Source organism: Podarcis muralis, chromosome 2 (genome assembly GCF_964188315.1).
Source record: "Podarcis muralis chromosome 2, rPodMur119.hap1.1, whole genome shotgun sequence".
NCBI lineage: Eukaryota > Metazoa > Chordata > Lepidosauria > Squamata > Lacertidae > Podarcis > Podarcis muralis.
In genome coordinates, this window is record NC_135656.1 from 26,986,710 (window position 1) to 27,001,294 (window position 14,585).

General features: G+C 46.3%; 2 protein-coding genes across 12 annotated transcripts in view; both read right to left on the reverse strand.

The window, feature by feature from the left end:
• Window positions 1-2,766, reverse strand: part of CDC42EP4 (CDC42 effector protein 4) — a 50,554-nt gene extending 47,788 nt beyond the window's left edge. The window contains exon 1 of the mRNA XM_028714012.2: window positions 2,544-2,766. The gene's annotated coding sequence lies outside the window, so the exon portion shown is untranslated. The remainder of the gene's footprint in view (window positions 1-2,543) is intronic.
• A 3,256-nt stretch (window positions 2,767-6,022) lies between these two features.
• SDK2 (sidekick cell adhesion molecule 2) overlaps window positions 6,023-14,585 on the reverse strand; it is a 330,246-nt gene continuing 321,683 nt past the window's right edge. For all 11 annotated transcript variants that reach the window (XM_077924059.1, XM_028713980.2, XM_028713965.2 and 8 more), the window contains one exon: window positions 6,023-8,513. In XM_077924059.1, the coding sequence (XP_077780185.1) occupies window positions 8,160-8,513 (354 nt within the window). In that variant the 3' untranslated portion in view covers window positions 6,023-8,159. The remainder of the gene's footprint in view (window positions 8,514-14,585) is intronic.

Here is a 14,585-nt window from a genome sequence, read left to right on the forward strand (position 1 = left end):
AGAGTGTTCTCCACTTCTCCTATAATGCCCAGTATGGCCAAGACACAGGCGAAAAGGCTTTGAGAAATCTCTGCTGCCCACTGTGAACATCAACAGATGCTCAACCAGCACTCTCCCTTTATTAAGAACCGCAGCTGCTCACTTGTGTTTTGCATCTGCTTTGGCTTCCATGTAACAGGGCTTAACTAAGGCAACCAGGAAAGAAAGGGGCCACTTTAACACAGGAGCTGAGCCACAGGTGGGAGAGGAATGATGTTAAGTGGGTGGGGTTAAGTAGAGGAGAGCTAAGGCCCTTCCCCCAAAGCCTGCAGTACCTGCAAAAGCAGGGGAGGCTGGTCTATTAAGGCAAAATTTACTTGCTTACGTAGCACAGTTTACATACTGCTCGATGGTAGTAAAACTTCTAAGCAGTTTACAATAAATATAAAAAACACTAAGGTTGAAACACACCAATACAGCTGGATAGGATTGCCTAAACTAGGTGCTACAAGCAGTCTGGGGGTGGCACTAGCCGGCACTTTTTGCTTCTCAGTCTCCATGTTGCTGCTGTAGAACTCAGCAAGGAGGGTGCTGGGGACAAAAATAGAATTAGTTGGCTGTGCCTGTTTTTGGCTCTGGTTCTACCTACTCTGGACATCTCCAGCTTTCACCCTACAAGTCCCAATAGGCACCAGTTACCACTGCCTGAAAGCATCTTCTTGACCCCACTGCCTTCCGTGCTGTTTCTTCACCTACAGTCACACACACCCTTCCTAAATCTACGTTTATAGCTTTGGGAACTTCCTCCCTTAGAGCAGGTCAAGGTCTTCCCTTGGCTTTGACCCTTTCCCAAGGACGGGGTGTCCCTGACCCTTCCGCCCTGCTTTTCAATGCTCCTCTCTTTAATGGGTTTCAGACTCGCCAATTAAATTACCAGTCACCAAGGCAGCTGCTCAAGAGAAGCCTTTATTACCTAGTCCCTGGCTCTGAGTTAATCCCTTTCAAGTGAGCAGCCACATTATCCAAGCAAGAGGCCCCATCCTCACATAAATGGTTAATTAAATCCTAGTCTGCAGGGTGCCAGCTGGCCACTTTCCCCTCTCAATAACCTCTTGCTAATAATGCTGGTGCTTAATGATGGGGCAGATATTAGAATAGAGGGCTGTGCCCTATAATGTATGGAATTAGCTTTATTAATATAGCCCTTTTTTACACCAGTAGGAAGAAGATGGAGGGCTACACAAGTGAAAATACAAGACAGCCAGCTGAGTTGGGCTTTCTCCACACATTGCTTGAGTAAGCAGATGAGTTTTAACTTCTATTTCTGGGAACTTATTTCCTGAGTTTCCCATCTCTCTCTCTCTCTCTCTCTCTCTCTCTCTCTCTCTCTCTCTGTGTGTGTGTGTGTGTGTGTGTGTGTGTGTGTAGTTAGCAAGAGGGCAACTTCTGCTGCTCACAAAGTATAACCAAACAATATGTCAGAGAAAACTCTCATATGGGCTGGTTCACACATGCGCATAAGCACATGATTTCTGTGTATGAATGTATGGATTGATTCCATTGAAATCCCATGTGTCTAAGGAAGCACAAATGTTCTACCTGTTCAGTGTCTGATGGCTTGTTCACACATGAAAGCCATCAATTAACCTTCTGGAACAGGGGTTCCTAAACTACTCCACACAACCACCTAATAGATCACTTGAAAATTGCTGGGACTCTGGAGGGACCACTTAATGGTTTTTCTGCCTTTTGCAGAAAATTTCAATGCACTGTGCTAGATGCTGTATGATTTTCAATTGCATTTTATTACATTACAATTTTGAATTCAAATTGTAATTCAATACATAAAAATTAAAGCTGCAACAAAATACACACACACACACACACAATGTAATGGATACATGCAGGGCTGGATTTAGGTTTGATGAGGCCCTAAGCTACTGAAGGCAATGGGGCCTTTATATGTCCAGCTGTCGTTTGTCAACAACAAATTGTCGCTGTTTTTTGTGTTGAATATTTTAGGGAGCAGGCTAGCAGGCGGGGCCCATTACTTACATCATAGGAGCCTACACAACACAAAACACTGTTGCTGTATGTAGGTTTTATTTTATTTGTTTTTTATCTTATATATTTTTCCCCTTTAATTTTTTTGGGTGCACCCAAGAGAGCGGGGCCCTAAGCTATAGCTTGTTTAGCTTATACATAAATCGGGCACTGGATGCATGGAACAAGAAATTGAGGGAATTTACTGAGGGATTTGTGTGTGTAGGTAGGATTGGTTGCAAAAGGCAAGTCATCTGTTTAAGTAGGGTTGGTGGGGAATAGGCTGACAAGGCTTGTGCTCAAAGCTTTCCACAAATGCCGCGTTATCGACCCAAATCCCTCATTTCCTGTTCTGCCCCTTCACCCTTTCTCTCCAAACCTCCCACTGCCTATTTACTCACAAGCAATTCCCCCCCGCCCGCCCGCCAAAACTAATGGTAGAGGTGCAGAAAGTTGCAGCCTCGGATCGCCAGCTTCTTGCAAGCAAACCTCGCGGATCCGCAGCCTGGCTTTGCCCTTACCTGGGGGCCTCGACGATGCCAGCCGTCCAGGATGGCTGTTGAAGGAAAACAAGAGACTTCTGCTTCAAACGGGGAGGGCGCGGAGATATTTAAATGAGGGGGGGGGGGCAAAGGAAACTTGGAAGGCATAAGAGGGGCTCGGCAGCAGTTGAGGGAGGGTGGGGAAGGAAAAGCAGCCTGGACCAAGCGCCCGCCTGGCGCGCCGTAACGGGAAAAGACCCTTGGCACGCAGACGCAAACATGGAGGAGAAAGCGCGGGAAAGGCCGCCAGAAAGTGGCGTCCTTCTCGACGAGCTCGCTAGCTCCCTGCCTCTTGTGGCTATTGCAGCTGAATGGCCCCGAAGGAGCCAAAGGGGGTTGCACTGGTAGCAGCTGAGGAGGGAGGCCGGACGAGGAGCTCCCCTCTCCCGTCTCAACAAAGCCCAGGCTTCTTAGGAGGGAGCTGCTGTTGCTGCTCTTTGGAGGACCAGCAGCAGCAGAAAGCTCGCGGACGACCACCGCTGGTCCAAGGAATTGGGGAACCTCTGCTGTAGAGATCAAGCCATGACTCGCAGTGCCGGATTTACGTATAAGCTAAACAAGCTATAGCTTAGGGCCCCACTCTCTTGGGGCCCCCCAAAGAATTTAAAGGGGGAAAAACCCTGTCTGTACATTTCCAAAATAAGATGAAAAACAAATAAAATAAAACCTACCTACAGCAACAGTGTTTTGTGTTGTGTAGGCTCCTTTGATGTAAGTAATGGGCCGCGCCTGCTAGCCTGCTCCCTAAAATATCACTGGTTTGCTCATTTCTATATACAGTGGTACTTTGGTTCTTAAACTTATGTTATAGCAAGTTTCTAGGCAGTGGTGGCCAAACTTGGCCCTCCAGCTGTTTTGGGACTACAATTCCCATCATCCTTAACCACTGGTCCTGTTAGCTAGGGATGATGGGAGTTGTAGTCCAAAAACGTCAGAGGGCCGAGTTTGGCCACCATTGCCTTAGGTACTGAATGACTGCTCCACGGTACAAGTGACCTCATTGAGCATTTCAATTTCAAATATTCTGATTATTTCTACTTTTAGTTAAGTATTTTTATTTACTTACTTCAGTGTTTCCCAACCTTTGGCCTCCAGCTGTTTTTGGACTACAACTCCCATCATCCCTAGCTAGCAAGACCCAGTGGTCAGGGATGATGGGAATTGTAGTCCATAAACAGCTGGAGACCAAAGGTTGGGAAACACTGACTTACTTGATTTAAGGGTGGGGCAGCGGTTACACCCATGCACATGGGTGCAGCATCATCTGTGGCAGAGGAGGAGGGAACTGCCACACTCCAGATGCCATTGGTTTCCAGCTCTCATCAGCCCAAGCCAATATGGCCCCTGGTTGACTATGGCCACTGTGAGAACAGGATACTTGGCAAGATAGGCCTTTGGTCTCATCCAGCATGTCTCTACTTGCGTTCTTATTGTGATGGGAGTTTAAGTCCAATGGCATCCAGAGGGCCACAGGGGCCCCACCCCCACTCTCTCTGACTTCCCCATCTTTCCCCAAAATATAATGGCCTGCTTGGCCACAGTCATGACTGTCAGTGTAGTTACTCTCTGATTTCACAGCTGCCAAGATCTCAGGCTTGAACTGGAGGCATTTGACCCTTCAGAAGTTGCCTGACATCAGTTTTCCTTTATCTCCAGCCACTAAAAACTTAACTACAAAGACATTAAAAAGAAGGTTTTCCCACGCTCAAGTGATTCTGCTCTGCAAGCCGATATTGACATACAGTTACAGTTGCTTAGTAGTCAGGGTACTCTCAGCAACAACTCCAGCTCACTCCTCTTTGGCAGTGGACCAAATGGATGTACTCATCCGGCCCTGTAGTTAACCACCAATCTCTAAAAGAAGACTCTCAGTGGTATGCACATTTTGTGGCTAAGGTGCATTGACTGAAGGATGCTCTCTCACACTTTGATAAGGAGTTTTGTACACTGTTTGGTCAATATGTTCCTGTCTTCACAGGAACATACTGGAGCAGGGAACCACTGTACTATCACACTTGTAATGCTCTTTTTCATAGAAGGGTCATCTAGATACGCCCCCCCCCTGCAATGCAGGAATCTTTTGCCCAACACTGAGAACCCACAACACTGAGATCAAGCTGCTCTACCGCCTGAGCTATTTTGGTCCAGCTAAGTCTTTACCGGCCCCACACCTGACATTATGTATGTCAGGTGTAGGGCAAGTGGGCATGGCCTAATTGGGCCCACAGACTGAAGATTGCCCACTGCTGAACTACAATATGCAGTGAGCCATGCTAAAATATTTTGACCTTGTTCTCTTGATTTTCAATTCCATTAGCCTTGATCCTTATGTGACCATGTTGGATCACCTGAATGGCATGGGTCCTTGCCCCATCAGCATTGCTCCTTCCCTTTGGTACTTGACAAATGCTCTCTACCCCTTTTAATTGTGAGGGAAACAGATATTCACAGGACTGATAACAGAAGAGTGGTACTAGGAAATCATCCATGAAAAAATACAGATAGTGAATGAGTTTGTTGAGATTTCTCCACAACAGAAGTTGTAACCTTGAAGAAAGATACCTTTGATTCCATGCAATAACTTTACACTCTTTATGGTATATTGGAAATCCACCTGGAAATTATCTCATTAAAACATCAAGGTACTAAGCGTGAGTGATAATAAAGTTGGTGGCTGTTGTCATCTCTCAGCTCTTTTAGATTTTTAATTGTGCAGGGAATTGAGATACGTTGGTTCTGGTGCCTTCTCTAAATAAACCAGTACATGGAAACAAAGCACACATTTGCTTGCATGAAAACAGAACAGATTTAAGGTCCTGTTTTGCTAGCTGTCATGGGGAATTAAGTAATGATCAATATGGATATATGGCTTGTTGCAAGCCATGCATATCCCAGAGCTCTCCTAGCTATTGCTTCATATTCCCAGCAGACAACTGCCTTGGTTTGCTTAGAACTCAAGGCTGTATTTTTATTAGTGTTTCCAGTCCTGAAACAGACTGTGCAAGTATTGAAATTAGTTCAAAATTAAATTCATCTAGCCCAATGTCTCTGATAGATGCGCTAAGGAAGGACATGGCAAGTGGTACAGCTCTGTTCAATCAAAACTTTGAGAAAGCATAGAGGGGTTCAGGGGTGGACAGACATGAGCTGAGGGAATGGCTGATCTGCCTGTCATTAATACTATTAGTGGTATAAATATACTGTCATGAGCTTGTTTGACCTTCTTTTGAATTAAGTTAGGCCGCCGACTCCTATGGCATCAAACGACAGCCCAAGGATGCTTTTACCATAATCATCAAACAACTTCATGGCTTGCTCCTTTGGGTTGGCAGCTCCAACGGTTTGCAACCATTCCTGTTGAAGAGAGTGTACTTCACAAATCAACTGTTAAATCACGACAAGATCACTCTTGTAAGAAGCAGAGTAGAAACAACGAGCAAACAAAACAACCCCACAAATTGTATGATTTGCATTTTGATTCTTTATTAAAAGGACCCTATGTGCCAGGTTCAATTCTTTGTAAACCGGGCTTTGAAAACAATGTGCAAATAAAGGCATGGGGTGAAGGGGTTATAATGGAAATAGCTATATCCCTAGTACTTCCAGGAAAGAAGGTAACCCAGCTTGAGCATAATGCTCATATTTTATTTTTTCCTCTCTCCCCCACCTGCTCAGCCACTGTTCCTGAGCTCTATCTGCTCTATCCTGGTGAGTGGGAACCTGTAGCACTCCAGTGTTGTTGGACTACTCGAACTCCCATCATCCCCGATCACTGGGCCATACTGCCTGAGGCCAAAGGGGAGCTGTGGACCAACAACAGTGGGAGGGCAACAGGACCCCCAGCCCTGCTCTAGCCCACAACTCTGTTGTGGGGGTTGGGGGAGATGGCCACTGCAGATCTTGGGGCTCAGTAGGCACTCTGTGTGTGTGTGTGTGTGTGTGTGTGTGTGTCTGTGTGTGTGTGTGCATGTGTGTATTCTGCTAGGCCAAAAAGAAACAAAACATAATTTCCCACCTGCCTCCCCCATAACCCTTGTGCTAAAACAGAATTCGAAAAGATAGCAAAACAAAGAGAGACAGGGAGAGGGATAGACAATCACTTTCAATGCATCACTTCCTCAACACTCCCCACTCTGCTCCGATTCCCTCTCCCCACCTTAAATGTTTGTGTGCTGTGAATAATAATAATAATAAAAAACCTATATAAAAGGGGAATTGGGGACAAACTCTCCTTTTCTATGGAACTAAGGATAAAGTTTAGTTTTGATACCAGGAGGAGGAGAGAAAACGCTGCAATGAGGCATCAGTTCAGCCTCTTGAGGTTGTCCATTCTAAAGCCAGTACCAAGGGGCTGTGCAGCATTTATATTATATCAAGTTTATCTCCTTTTCCCTGAACGCCCCCTCGAATTGCACTTAGATTGGATGGGGGCTTCCCCCTTGCCCTCTCCCTGTCCAATGAAGTGAATGGGGAAAAAGGGGAACTGAGAAGAAATCAGGGCGCTGAGAGACTATCCAACCATGTGGGATGGATTCTGCCTCGTGGCTTGGTTTGGCTGCAGGTGCTCAGCTCTCCGACTAAGCCAGGGGGAGAGCGGTTTCCACCAAGCTGATACGGACAGCATCTCTTTCCTGCCAAGTGACAATGCATTGATTCCTTTGAATTCTACAGCTTCCACCCAAGGATTCTCAAACGTACTCTCCTATCCTCAAACCAAAATGCATAAAAAGAAACCACACTGTCTCTGGTCAGTGCTTTTCAGCTCGGCTAACTTCTGTTCCGGAGGTGAGTGGAAGAGCAAAGTGGAGGCAAAGCTGGTCTGAACATCGGTGGTGGTCGCCCAGCCTAATCCTCTATAGTCCATTCAAGATAGCTTCAGAGACTGGGATTCCTCTTCGGCATTTGTTGCCGCTCCCCCAAAGAACCATCATGACATCGCAGTGGGTGGGTGTTCTTGAGTCTGCCTCTCTCTCATTGGCCAGTTGCTAGTTACTGAGAACATGTTCCTATGGACAGCACTCTACTAGGTGCTGCCATTGAGCTCCTTGGAGCACTGGCTGCAGCAGTCCAAGTGGCTCATATTTACAGCTTGTGGAGCCCTAACCCGTTCCCCTCCGAGCTTTGGTTGGTGAACAAAAATCAAAAAATCAAAATCAAACCCAGAGAGACTATTCTGAAAAACATCAATTCCCTACTTCTTTGCCTGCCTAGAACGTTGATCTGCAAGAAGGTGGTCTGCAACACCAAACATTGTCTTAGCTTTGGGGCTCCCAATCTTTTACCCTGTTGCCTTCCTTCCTTCCTTCAACTCTAGGCCTGAAAACAGGCACATCTCCTGTCCTGCTCCAGGTGTATGTTTGCAAACAGGTAGTTCCTTTGAAGAGCACTGTGCAATACTAGAAGCAGCAGCAGTCAATGATTCCAAACTCAACTATGACTGATTGTCTCCCACATGATCTTCTCATTGCCTCTGAAAATAATAATAATTCTGGACCCGAAATGTTCTTCATTATTGTTATTATTATTATTATATCCATTATTTTGTTCTTCTTTATCCACATTTTCTTCTCTTTTTTCTTCTCTCTTTTAGAAATGTCAAACAAAAGAAGAAAACCCAGCAATAGGGGCTCTGGACCCTGGGGCAAGGCTACTGGGGGGTCGGTAAAGGGTGCTCTGCTGGCTGGGAGGGTTGACTGGGGTTTGTGGGGTTGGAGTCCTACTGGGTTTGGGTCGGAAGAGGCTGCCCTGTTGGGTGCTGGTGCTGTTGGACATTGGGCAGTGGTCAGGGTCTCCGGAGTCACTCTCTGTGTAGCTGTAGGCCTGAGCCCGGGAGATGCCCTTTTGCTGGCGCCTCCATGAGTTGTAATAAGTTGGGTCACTGATGTAATGGTTGACAAAAGAATGGGCTTTCTGCTGGTTCTGATCCACTTCGTACTCACTGTCACTTCCCTGTGGAGGGAAAGGGAAAGACAAAAAGAATATTAGAAGAGATCCGCTGGATTAGGCCCAAGGGTATTGTTACCAGATTATTTTCAATGAAACCGGAGACACTTTTTTTTTTGGAAGTGGGAATGGTGAGGCAAAAGTCTTTGGGCTCAAGCACACATGCATATTGTATAAAGGTGCAAAGCCCTTCTTTCGCACCCTGTGAAACATAAATGTGCAGAGTTTTTAAAAATCTGGGCAACGGCGCACCACCCACCCATGACTCCCGATCCTTCCCCGATCTCCTGCCCCCTTTTGTCTTGACAGATTGGGGGAGGCTTGGGAGCCGCAGGTGGGCGCTGCCCATGAGGGGCGCAAGGGGCGCGGTTTCTCTGCCAGGCAAGGTGCAAAACCCTTCTCTCTTACCTTGAGAGTTTTTTAAAAACTGGGCAACGGCCGGCCGCCCTCAACTCCCGAGCCTCCCTCAATCAGTCAAAACAAAGGGGGAAGGGGGCAGGAGATCTGTAGTGCCAGACGTCCCCAGTTCCCCTTTGGCAGTGGCACAAGAAAAATCATATGGGGACTTCTGGCGAGGAAAAATGGCGGGTGTCACGGCAGCGAGCAGCGAGCAGCTCTTGAAGCCAGCCATAGCCAACTGCAGTACCAGGCTGGCTCCGGGCTGCTGAGGCTGCCGCTGCCACGTTTCCCGGGAACAGATTTGCAAATCAGTAGACATTCTGGGGACGGAATTTGTCTGGGGACAGATTTGCAAATCCGGGGACATCTGGTAACCCTACCCAAGGGCCCATCTACATAGACTAGCAACTTGTTTTCCCAGTGGGAAGCCTCACAGTATTTTAGTCGATTATGATATATATGGAAGATTTCTAGTTCCGTAAGCAAACACAGCCAGAGAAGATGGTTACCTGATGCAATCCACTCACTCTCTCTCCTCAGCAATTTTTTGGTCTCAAACAGCAGGGATTCATCAACACTATGATTATTACTAATATTATCATTAGTAGCAGTATGCCGCCCTATACCCGGTGGTTCACAACATAAAATCACGATATAAAAAACACAAAATACACAATAAAAACAAAAACAAAGACAACTCTTCCAAAACACATTTTAAAGGGCCATCAGGTATCAATCAGCCAAAGACCTGGTTAAAGTGGAACAGTTTTTGCCTGGCGCCTAAAGGTATATAATGAAGTTGTCAGCTGAACCTCCCTGGGGGTTCCACAAACGGGGAGCCACTGCAGAAATGCCTGTTCTCGTGTTGCGACCCTACGCACTTCTTGTGGAGGAGACACACAAAGAAGGGCCTCAGAAGATGATCTCAGGGTCCATGCAGGTTCATATGGAGTGGTGTGGTCCTTGTGGTATTGATAGGGCCTGAGCTCAACCCCTGCTGAAGAAGGGGGCTGTTACAAGAATGTCTTCTCTCTCTTCAGCCTGCCCATGCACTGAGTGAGCTTCTGAGACTCCTCTCTTGGTCCCTCTGTTTTCACAGAGAGAGAGAGGGAAAGGAGAGGGGCAATCCAGGAAGAGAGCCTATTCATACCCCATTCATGGAATTCTCTTTCCGCAAGTTCTGACACTCACTCTGCTAGGCCAAAACGTGGTTTTTTATATATATATTTCCCATGAAACTTTAATTCTTGCTCTTGGTCTATCAGTTCCACTAGCGTTGTGGTAATCTTTTATGGTTTTATGTCTCTGTTTTGAGTTTTGCTTATTTTTTATAATTGGATTTTTTAAAAATGTTTTAAATTGTAAGCCATCTGGGAAATATTGTGTTCATGGGATGGAAGTGTTGGAAACCAACCAACCAATATATCCATCAATCAATGTACAAATTTTGAGAAGCATGTTATTATTGTATGAATAGACTTGAACATGCACACACCACCCAGGTATGCAGGTGTTGTAATTCTATACCCAGTTATATTGGACCCAGGATAGGATTAACCTAACAAGCCTCACCAATGGAAGGTCTGTGCAAGGACCTCTGCTTGCACAACAGGGCTTTCCCACCTTCCTTCCCCAAGCCCTCTGAAACTGGCTCTTGGGGAGCTTGGGAGAACCCCAGAACAGCTTGGAGGCGGTAGGACAGGGGGGAATCATTCCCTCTGTCAAGCTGAAATGCAACATTGAATTACACCCTAAGTCCCATTTTACTCAATAGGGTTTCCTTCTGTACGCATGCTTAGGATTGAACTATATGCCTTCTAGTCATCAGAGTAAATACAGTGGCACCTGGGTTCTCGAACTTAATCCGTTCCAGAAGTCTGTTCGACTCCTGAAACTATTTGAAAACCAAGGCTCGGCTTCTGATTGGCTGCAGCAGCTTCCTGCACTCAAGCGGAAGCCACGTCAGACGTTCGGCTTCTGAAAAACGTCCGCAAACCGGAACACTTAATTCCGGGTTTGTGGCGTTCAGAAACTGATTTGTCTGACAACCAAGGTACCACTCTACTTCAGAAAAGGCAAATTTTACTGGCGAGCAGCAAGTTGAATGGAGCTGTGCATGAAAGGCACAGTTGTTTCCTTTTTTGTTATATTAGCCGCAACGTTACCTTAATGGGGAATGAAAAGGGAAATATGAGAGACAGACTTTCCTTCTAATGAGGGGCAGCTCCTTTTAAATTAGATTGCCAGTATACTTCCCTCAACATCTCTAAAAGTTATTGACAATTAAATTTAGGAAAGATGAAATTCATCTTGATGTAACTGCTGCGTGCGATTAATTTGCAAACAATTTTGGTTAAGCTGACTATCCTAAATGAACACATTGCGTTCTGTCATTTGGTTACAGTACTAAGAGGAAACTGCTTTTTTTGCTTTCTGCATTCTCTTTCCCAGAAATGTGGGGGATACAATCATTGTTCCATCTGCAATATAAACAGGCTATGGATCAGTGTGAGGACAGCAGGAAAAGTGGGGAGGGGTGGAAGAGATGAGAGAAGCAGGAAAGGAAGAAAGAACTGGCCCAGCAAAAAGGCCAGTCTCTAGCTTATTTCTTTTAACAGGAGATAAGTAACGATGCAAATCAATTTAGGAGAGCATCCTGGCAGCCATATTCTTTACCGCAGGCACCCCCAAACTCAGCCCTCCAGCTGTTTTGGGACTACAATTCCCACCATCCCTGACTACTGGTCCTGTTAGCTAGGGATGATGGGAGTTGTAGTCCCAAAACAGCTGGAGGGCCGAGTTTGGGGTGCCAACATCTGGAAGGTTTGCCACCTGTGATACATATGGTAACTCTACTGCCAGTCTTAGAGGCTGAAATGAGCCAAATCGCAAGGATAACCTGCAGTTACCATAGTTTCTTGGTTCTCTCTTCATCCTCATGCTCCACTTTTAAGACTTCCTTTACACAGCATTTACAGCTCACATCACTCAATATAATGGGAAAGTTTCATCATTAAAAATAAATAAATGAGAGGTTTACATGCCCTTTGCTTGACAATTTAAGATTTCAGGAACTCTTGAAATTATGGTGGGCTTTAAAATCCCTAGTGCAGCAACTCAAGCCACTATAACAACACGTTCTTTTTCTACTTCCAAAAGTAATCATCGGCCAGTATCCAAGTATTCCATCTATGGGAACATCTGGTTTAAAAAAAAAAATTGTACAGGGAAGGCGGTGGGGGGAACTGGCCAGGACAGGGCAGACTTGGCTCATTTTCCTCCCTTCAACTCTCCCTCTGCTCTCCCTAATTGAATTCAGCTTCTCCATTTGCAGAAGCACAATAGAGACCATTCATGAGAACCCACAGCCTAGCCAGGGAAGAGATCAAGTGGCAGCTTTCAGCTCAGTTCAGCTCTTAGCCGTTCCTCAGAAGTACTCATTCCACCAGTTCAAGGGATGATGGTGGAGGAAGGGGGGACCCACGAGGTGGAGGAAGTTGCTGAGAGAAAGAAGGGGGCTCCACTAGGCCCATGTGAGGGAAACTGAAGCTGTGTGCTACGCATCTCCACAGTGGGGGGACAGCAGGAGAAGTATGATGGGTCATTGTTTCAGAGACAGGAAGGGTACAATATAAAGCAGCAAGGCCAGATGTATACACAGAAAGGATGAAAACTAGGTCTCTGAGCACATCTAGGCCTCAGATGCCCCACCCCTCTACTCTTTTACATGTTCTGGAAACACAAGTTTCATATATGCTTAACTTTAGGATCACACTTGGACAAAATAGGTGAATTCCAATTCACAGTCACCTTGTATATCAGGCAGGGATGGTGAACTCCAGATATTCCTGGCCTACAACTCCTATAATCTCATTATTTGCATGCCAGCTGGGGCTGATGGGAGGTAGAGTACCAACATCTGGAAGGTTTGCCACCCGTGATACAGTGGGAAACCCAGATATTCCAGGGCCTCATTGACTATCCCCTCCAACATCACGCGGCATTTGCAATACCACAGAATGCCAGGATCTTCATTCACATCAACACATTTACTCTGGATTAAGAGGCAACTCTCGTTTTTGGGGAAACAGCCCGATTTTAAAGCAGCTCCTCCAGGCACCCCTGAATCTTTCGTTACGACTGCTGGAAGAGCTGCCTGCGAGTACAGCTACAAATCTCAGATATTAATGAAATCCTTTGCTGAGCTGGACATATGGTACATGGCAGCATTGTGGAAATCCTAGTGCCTGGCACGACAGCTCTGAGGAGCAACCGTTTGCAGTGGCCGCTGACAGAGCTACAGAACACCCAGCTCTTCTGCAGCCTTCTGTTGGGCGCTGGCTGGGTACAAACCATGCCTCATGCCCTCTTATGTCAGGGGCCTATGATCAGTCCTGGAGAAATTTGCACCTAGCTGTATTAGCTGCATGGACACATCGCCATGGCAGCAATTCCTCCGCCTGCCTAATTGCACCAAGGGTGCCCCGGCCACTTGGCCAGGGTTCTGTTTCTAAGGAAGAGGACAAAAGAGCCATTTTGTTATAGCCTGGCAGGGTTGCCAACTCCTGTCAGCCTCAGAACTGCTAGTGCCTGTTGCTATTGGCAACAGGGCAAGGGGAAGAAAGGCCTGGCTGCAACAAGCTGAATGTGTCCCAGTCCTGACTTTTGGGGGGCAGATGTCTGCCTGCTTCTCCCTTACTAGTACCCAGCTGGTGCCTCTGATCACCACCTCATTCTCCAGAAGGAGGTAGAGGGATCAGACACCAGATTTGCCTCAGGAAGGTTGGCTGTCTAGTAAGTTGAATCAACCAGGACTGAGGACATGGGTAGTTTCTTTGCTCAGAGAATTCACTCTGCAATTTGTCGAGGTACAGTGGTACCTCGGGTTAAGTACTTAACTCGTTCCAGAGGTCCGTTCTTAACCTGAAACTGTTCTTAACCTGAAGCACCACTTTAGCTAAGGGGGCCTCCTGCTGCAGCTGCGCTGCCGGAACACAATTTCTGTTCTCATCCTGAAGCAAAGTTCTTAACCTGAGGTACTATTTCTGGGTTAGCAGAGTCTGTAACCTGAAGCGTATGTAACCCAAGGTACCACTGTATTTTCCTTCCTGCTTTGCAAAACTCCTCCAGTACTCACAGTCACAAACTTGAAGAGAAGAGGGTAAGCAGAGCACATTGGTAAAGGCCTGGGCAATGTGGATACAGCAGGCTTTAAAAAACAAGCAAAATGTTTTTAATAGGATGCTACTATTTCACCCCACTGACAGGACAACAACCCCCCATTTAAATCTCAAGATAGGAACCTGACTTGCATTTGTTTGTGGCCCATAAATTCTTTTAACAGCCCTCTCTGACCCCCCCCCATGTTCCCTTCCCACCCACCTCCGTCACTGTCATAGAGAAATAAATTGCATCTTTTAATTTGGATTTGGTATCACCATCACACACACAAGTGTGGCAGCTGCCAGCTCTTGAAATGGGAAACTCTAATATCTGTACAAGGCCTGGGGTGGAGCCCTGTGGTTGGAAAATAACTGTGGTGGATCCCAGCCCAATAGCTATCAAGTTTGCAAAAACAAGGAAGGTAGAAGAAAACCATCCTTGCAACTTGTTTTTCTGATGATTGCCACCAGAAAAAGAAAAGGCTGTTTTTTGTTGGTCCATTGTAATACCTAGTGT